This window comes from Hipposideros armiger, unplaced genomic scaffold (genome assembly GCF_001890085.2).
Source record: "Hipposideros armiger isolate ML-2016 unplaced genomic scaffold, ASM189008v1 scaffold_76, whole genome shotgun sequence".
In the NCBI taxonomy this organism is placed as follows: Eukaryota; Metazoa; Chordata; class Mammalia; order Chiroptera; family Hipposideridae; genus Hipposideros; species Hipposideros armiger.
Genome location: NW_017731426.1, coordinates 3,878,987 through 3,886,810, shown reverse-complemented (window position 1 = coordinate 3,886,810; position 7,824 = coordinate 3,878,987). Strand labels below are relative to the sequence as shown.

General features: G+C 38.4%; 1 protein-coding gene across 1 annotated transcript in view; it reads left to right on the top strand.

Moving 5' to 3' along the window:
• Nucleotides 1–7,262, top strand: part of SLC15A5 (solute carrier family 15 member 5) — a 98,639-nt gene extending 91,377 nt beyond the window's left edge. The window contains 2 exon segments of the mRNA XM_019643278.1: nucleotides 2,238–2,349; nucleotides 7,115–7,262. Coding sequence (XP_019498823.1) covers nucleotides 2,238–2,349; nucleotides 7,115–7,262 — 260 coding nt within the window.
• The last annotated feature ends 562 nt before the right edge of the window (nucleotides 7,263–7,824 follow it).

The following is a 7,824-nucleotide window of genomic DNA, read 5'->3' as shown; positions in this document are numbered from 1 at the left end:
AGCCAGACATAGAGAGAAACAGTGAAACTGCTCCTAAATACCAGATGGAGGCATCATGTCAATATACCAATAAAACCATAAATTTCTATTGTAATGGAACACAAATTAATAAAATGGGGCAGTAGAAGTTACAAAACAGCTTTAAACTCAATACCGCATTTTATTTATAGGTCCAAGACTATAATGGACACAAGCTAATTTTCATGGTTGATCCATAATAATAGTCATTGAGAAGTTAAATGACAGAGGAGAAACAGCTTTAAATGGGAAGTGGCACAATTAATCACAGCTGTCATACTCATGCACTTGCTGACTATCAACCTTGAACAGAGCGTTTAATTCAAATCCCATTTCCAAGTATGCACTGTCAAGGGAGAGGCCAAGAACCGTTTTCTAGTTCAGGAGGCAACCCACAGCCCATGTGCCAAAGATGGCACTGACAATCAGGCCCATCAGCACATAGACGGATTGTGCTCATCCCTCACCCCTCTTCACAACCCACTGTAGGCGCTGCTCCGATAAAAAAGCAAGAAAATGCCAAAAACCTTGGCACCTGGCTGTTAAAAGATGATCAATTTCTGTTCTCATAGTGTATAACATTTTTTGGAAATATTCTGCCCATTCAGAACTGCAATTGAATTTAAGTTCTCTCGGTGAAGAGAGATTTTTGCCTTTTAAACTATCTTTTAAACATTCTATAATCCTATATATCTACAATATATTTGTCAATACTAAGATCCCATTGCTGTTTTAAAAGTATTACATAAAAATAAGTGTTGCATATATAATACATTATATTTCATATAATGTATTAAATAATATTTCAAAATTCACGGAAGAAAAATTGAGTGTGTGTAGAAATAGAGACAGATATAGATGGATATACATATACTCACACATATAAATAGATATATATTTGGATATGGAAAGAGAAAAGGGTTATAGCAAAGATCCAAAACAAAAGTCAAACTTAGGAGCAAAGTAAAAACAATTACCTTGAATCTTAAATAGTTTTATATAGCCTCATGAATAGTTTTATACATAGCAGTTCCACATCAGAAGGACATAGGGATAACTTATTTAGAAGTATTCAGCTGAAGGTATTATTCCTCAGTTGAAAAGATTATCTTCATGTCAACCAAAGATTGCAAGTAATTTGACCAATAAGGCCTTTGGTATTATAATAAGGTAACACTGGATTTATTTAAGTTGTCAAAATAATATCTGACAGGGCCGGCCAAGTGGCTCAGTTGGTTAAGAGTTAGCTTAAGAGCACAAGCTCTTAGCAACAGGGCTGCTAGTTTGATTCCCACTTGGGCCAGTGACGCTGCGCCTGAGCTGAGCTGCCACTGAACTGCCAACAGGTGGCAGGATGGCTCAGCTGGTGAGAGCACATGCTCCTAACAAAGACTGCCTGTTCGATGGTGGTCTATGCCCGCCCACAACTAAGACTGAACTCTGCACCTTGAGCTGAGCTGCTACCCGGATGGTTCAGTGGATAGAGCATGCGCTGTTAACAACAAGGCTGCCGGTTCAACTCCCACATAGGATGGTGGCTACGCCTACCCACAATGAAAATTGAACACAGCACCTTGAGCTTGGAGGCCATGAGCTGCCGACGGGAAGCCAGATGGTGACTAGCGCCCTCCACAACGAAGATTGAAGAACAACAACTTGGCTGGTCCTCCTCCCCAATTCCCCAACACTGTTCCCCTTCCCTATTTCCCCAATTTAAAATAATAATGATAATAATAATAATAATAATAATAATAATATCTGGCATCTACACATAGTATCTCACTAACCTTACAATTAGCATACGCAACAGACCGCCTGGTCATGGCAAGTATTTTTCATTCATTCAATGTATATTTACTAAACAATCCCTACAAGCCAGGCACTGTTCTAGACACTAGAAATATAAAAATGAATAAGACAAACATGGGTTGCTACAAATTAATAGGATAATCAAGGTTACTTTTACAGCCAACTTCTTCTGACACCTATATCATGTTATGCAAATTGTTTTTCTGACCTTCAAAATATTTGGGGTGCTTTGCTTGTCATTTTACTGTTATTTACAGAATTAAATGAATTTGGACAATGAGCTTCAGATGAGCTTTTGGCTTTGTAGATGTTATTGAAGCGAGTAAAGTTCTATGAAATGTGGAATGATAAAATATTCACAGAAACTTACAACTCTGCAGTTGAATAACAATTACATTTGTTCCAAACAGGCAATTGGTTTCCAAACACATTAAACAGAGGCAATTTAGAAAGCTTCTTCTTCTTCTTCTTGGCATCATTAACACTGTTGAACGTCCTGGGATTCTGGAGTATTTCACAAAGGTAAGTATGTGTGTGGTGGGAGAAACAATTCCTGAGTTCATGAAATATTGATCTCAGAACCATCACGGAGACAGTGGGAATCTGGTATGCCATGACTGGACAAATTAGCATATTAGAGACATTTAACAGATTATTCAGAGCAAGAAATTTCAATTTAGGTTTCACTTTTTTCATAGATCCTTATAATAGAGCAGTGCTTTACTTGATTCTAAAACATGTTCTAAAGGAAGATTTTTTTCTTCTCCGTTATGTAGTACCATTTTAGAATTAGAAATAACCATATTGGTAATAAGAATGAATGAATCATTATCATTAAAAGCAAATATCATTAAACAAATAGCTAGAAATCTAATGATGCTTAAGATTTGGATTCCATTCAGGCCTTTAAATCAGCAGTGACCATTTCAAGGTCAATAACAAACTGGGCAAAATCATTTAGCCAGTCACTTGAGACCATTCAGAACATATTTCATCTACCATTCATGCATTGCAGTGCACCTCTCTCTCTCACGGACATATATGTAGATAGCTGTGTGCTTTTCAGCAAACTGTGTGACCTCTCTGAGCCTCTGTTTTCACACACATAAAAATAAAGACAATAATACTAACCTCTTGTGGGCTTCAGGGAGATGAATTTTGATACATGGACAAGCATACTATCTACCACATAGAGGGAATGACGCAGATCTTCATTTTCCTCACTTCCCTCCATTCATTTATCAATTTAGCCATATTTATCACATCCATGGCCACTTCTCCCTTGCCTAAATCATTCTTTTATTCAGCTAATAAATTTCTTTTGGAACATCAGTCATGTGATAGTACTGTCGTCATCGAGAAGGATATAAACTCAGTAAGTCAATAACGTATACCCTGTTTCCCTGAAAATAAGATCTAGCTGGAAAATAAGCCTTAGCATGATTTTAGGTGCCAAAATATGGCACCTTGACATACTGAATATTTTAATCTGAAGGAGTTTGTGGAAAAGGCACCTTTCTCCCTGAAACAGGTCATAAAACCCTCATGTGAGGGGTGCGTGCCCTCCACATCCCGGAGGAATCATGCTAGGGCTTCTTCTCCGGCTAGGTCTTATTTTAAGGGAAACATGGTAGTGACACTTATGCTTCTGCTCTCATAAAGCTTATGACCTAGTTTAAGAGAGAGGCAGAATTAATGACAAAATCAAAAGTCTTAATTGTTATCTGAATTTTAAAATTTCTTACCTTCTAAAGTGTGTAAGTTATCGAATTGACCCTCCACAATGTATAATTTCCCTGAAATGTTTATCTCATCCTTAAATTGACAACCAAATTAGAAAATCAGAGCCTTGCAGAAGGATCCAACAAGTATATCCTCAGCTTTGTAGCAAAACAGAGTCGACAACAAAAACTGAGGCCAAAGGCAAGGCCTCTTTCCCCTTTATCCATCGCCTCCAAACATATAGGTGGTGCCCTTCTGCCAATACTCACAAATCTGTACTGTTTCTCAAGCTTCAATGTTTTTCCCACGGTAAGATTTGACCCTGTCTTTCATGAAGTAGTTTAAAAGGCAATCTCTAGAGTCAGCCCAATTGGATTCAGTTTCACAAGGTAGCAAGCTGTCTAACCTTGCTAAGCCTCACTTTCTTCATTTGTAAAATGAAAACAGTAAGAATAGTAATTGTGCCACAAAGTTGTTGTTAGGATGAGTAAATGCTCAAAAATGTTAGCAATAATAATAATAATGGCCTCAGGCTTTGCTTTATGCTCCCTCCTTTCTCCTTTTCTTCTTCTTCTAGACTCAGGCTGCAGTGTGGCCAAGATGACTATGGCTGTGAGCTGAGTTCAGTAGAACTGGCACTGGAAACAGAATCTATTAGCTCAGGGATTTGTTCACTCCTTTATTCATCCGTCCAGTCATTCAACCAACATACTAAGCATTGTCCCAGGCACTAGAAAATAGAATTGAAGAGCAAAGCACAGTCTACATGGAGCTAGCATCTAGTGCTCAAATTAAAATATTTAAGGGTGATTTTTTCTCAGTGATAGTCAAGCATGTGTGTTACTACAGAGAAATGGGAGGTGGTAGTGTGGCATGCAGAGAAGGAGGCAAGAATAAAAATATACAAAGCACCAGAGATTGGAGAAACCAAAGATGAGACAGGACTAAGTACTAATAATATAGGATTTATTTAGAAATAAACCTGATTTGTAGTAAATCTCCATCTCCTGTAAACTCTTTTCTCTTTTTCTGTTTACTTTTTGAGGAGAGAGAGAGAGAGAGAGAGAGAGAGAGAGAATAAAACAAGCAGGAAGGAAACAAATTAATTTTCCATGTGCTCAGCACTTCTGTGTGTTAGGTGGCATGGTGGACACACACAAACAACCTCATTTAAGCTCTACCCCCTCCCTGTTACATAGATCTTATCACTGTACTGAAGAAAACTAAAGTAAGAATTTAGGTAACTACATAGAGTGAGTTCACACAACTAAGATTCAGACCCAAGTGTGTTTGTCTCTAATTCCCATACACTTTCTCCTAAACGCGGCTGCTTCGAATTGCCACAGAGGAGCCCTCTCCCTGCTGCTCTCTGACTGCTTCTAACTCTGGTCGGGAGGGAGGAACCCAGACTCCTCAGTTAAAGTCACTATACCCACCCACCATCACCTACCTGTTCATCAGCCACTCCACAAGAAAAGAACCAATGTCACATATCAGAAGAAAGAAGAATCTGGGAAATGCACTCTGCAGAGATTAAGTAGCTAGGACCAACTACATTAGAGCAAAGGCACTCACTGCCTTGGGTGTCTTTTGACCACAGGGATGGGACAGGCCAAGCCAGAAGAGTTAAGCAGGAAGCTGTGTCGAATTAAGGCAGGAGGATCCGTGTCTGCAGTGAGGAGTAGATGACCCTGATTTATTTCTATACTGATTGCTACTGTCAAACACTAACGAACAATAAGTAGGAAAAGAAATAGGAGAAAATACCAGTGTCCCAGGGACAGTATTTTTGAAACATATTACTTATGAGTCAGGTAGTGTTTGATGGCAATACACATCCAACCACAATCCAGTTTTCACCCAATCCAAAGGTGTTCAGAGCCAGGCAACAGTGGCAAATCTACCAAGAACAGGGCAGTCCCAAGTTATTCTTGTCCCCAAGATTTTGAGGACAGTGGATTAACTATGAAACGGCATCCTCACCAACATACAGGTGGCATTTGGTCTGTGTTAGCACTGGAGGGCACCCCTATCACCAAGTTTATATTAGAGTGATGTAATCCTGGTAGAAGTCCTAGAACCAAACTTACCCTGTCAGGGTTACTGGGCTGTCATGTAACTGAGTAGAGGTAGAAATGATCCATGAACGTCAGGCCAGACTTACCTTTCCTTCGCACAAACAAAACAAAACAAAACAAAACAGCCCCCTGACTCTGTATTTAGAGTACTCAATCCAACCTGAGGCTCTGCAGGTTGTGGGTGAAGAAAGTAGACAGAAGAAATGTCTTTTTCTTGCTGAAAAATATTAGATAAAATCTCTAGAGTGCTTAATATAAATACATATACCATATTGGATGCTAAAATAAAACGGCATTGTGGATGTTTCTGGGGGGAGGTGGCAAAAGGGTGTCTGTTTTTATAACAACCTACTGTCCCTCCCATGTTGTAAAACACATCTTATAAAGTTGATATCTATCACTGCACTTATTTTGTCAACGACACCAGTAATCTTTTGGGCACAACCTGTATCAATTATTCAAAGTGACATAAGTCAGAGACCAATGACCAGTTATTCATGTACATTCTTCTCTTACAGTTATTTTTTAGCAATATATTGAGAAGGAAAAGAAGGTAAAATTAGATTTGGAAACCTTCGCATGTCAACAGTAGATGTCTGACCCCAGAGACTTATATGTATTTGATCAAATTGAACTTATAACCCACAGTCATTTGCTCACTCAGCAAATCTATATTGGACATCAGCTGTGTGCGAGGCACTGGTCAAGGCACTAGGACTACAGCAGTGAAGAAAGCAGTCTGAAACTGCTACCCTCTTGGAGCTCACTCAAAAGTGTTTAAGAAAATAGTTTGTCTTCAGAGGCAGCACGCCATAGAGGGAGAAGGCCAGGGTTCTGAGTAGTAAGAGATTCTGATTCCAAACCCAGCCTCTGCCAACTAGTTACTACTCATTATGAACTCTAAGCAAGTTATCTGACCTCTCAGAGCTTCAGTAAAATGGGGATGAGCCCATCCTTCCAAGACTGTAGTGACAATTCAGTTTGTTGCGGTAAGTCTAGCGCTCTAGCATGGTGCCTGCCACTTAGAAGACACTCAGGAAAAACCGTAGGTTCTTGGGTTCGAGTGGAGGGTACACATCTAGAAATATTTCCATGGATTTCTTCTTCGACAATGTTGTTTTCCACATAGTCTCAGCACCAAGTTTACAAATCCCCAGTGTGTCTGATAAACGTTTCATGAGTCTTAGCCGTCATGAAATCTGTCAAGTTGATAGGGTTTCCAGACTTCCGTCTCGCTGTCAGACTCATTGCAGGTTGTAAAAGAGCGCCATCTAAAGGCCCTAAGGAGATACCTTAATATGCACTAAAACTCCTTTTGTCCTGTTATAAACGCTGTTCCGGTGAGCAGTGCTCTTAAATAATCATCACTGTTGTGCCAGTATCTATGGGCCCATAATAAAAGGTAGACGAGCACAGGAGGAAAGCAAATGATTTATCAATTCATCTACATCTGGTCCTAAAAGAAGCTTTCTTTCTTTCTTTTTTAGATATTGTAATCTAAATCATTTTAATGCCCAGAACATCAGTGGAAGTAATCTTGAAGAAACACTTCTCCTCCATGAGAAGTCTCTGAAATTTTATGGCAGTACGCAGGAATTTTCTTCAAGTATTGATTTTGGGAAGACAGCCCTATGAAACTATATTTGATTCCGCCTGTCTTATGAGCAAAGTATTCATTGTTTTCTCCAGCTGAACACTTTATGCATTTTAGTTTGAGCTAATATGTATGGGAGTGGCTTTATGAATACTACCTATGTACATTATTTACAAAGACTAATTCTGAGTCCTCTAGTCAACTATTATGCTTTTGCATTAATGTTATATATTAGAATTAATACCTTAGAATTAATAAAGTAATTTCAAAGTCTAGGTGATTACTCTGTGATAGCAAAGTGACAGTTTCCTATATATCACAATATTTTACAACTTTTTACAATGGTTTGGCAACATATATGATATTTTTTGAAGTTTTAATGTGCCATTAGAATAAAAATAACAGTGTGTTATATTCTTTCTGTTAATATTATTTACTGAGCACTTCTTATATGCCAGGCATTGTGATCATATACTATGTCTGAACAAATAATAAATCTACATAGGATTTTACTGTATTTGATCTTGACATTACATTTTCAAAATATGAACTAAGGAAATTTTCTCAGAATTGAAAAGCAATGCTACCAAAATAGAGGAACTT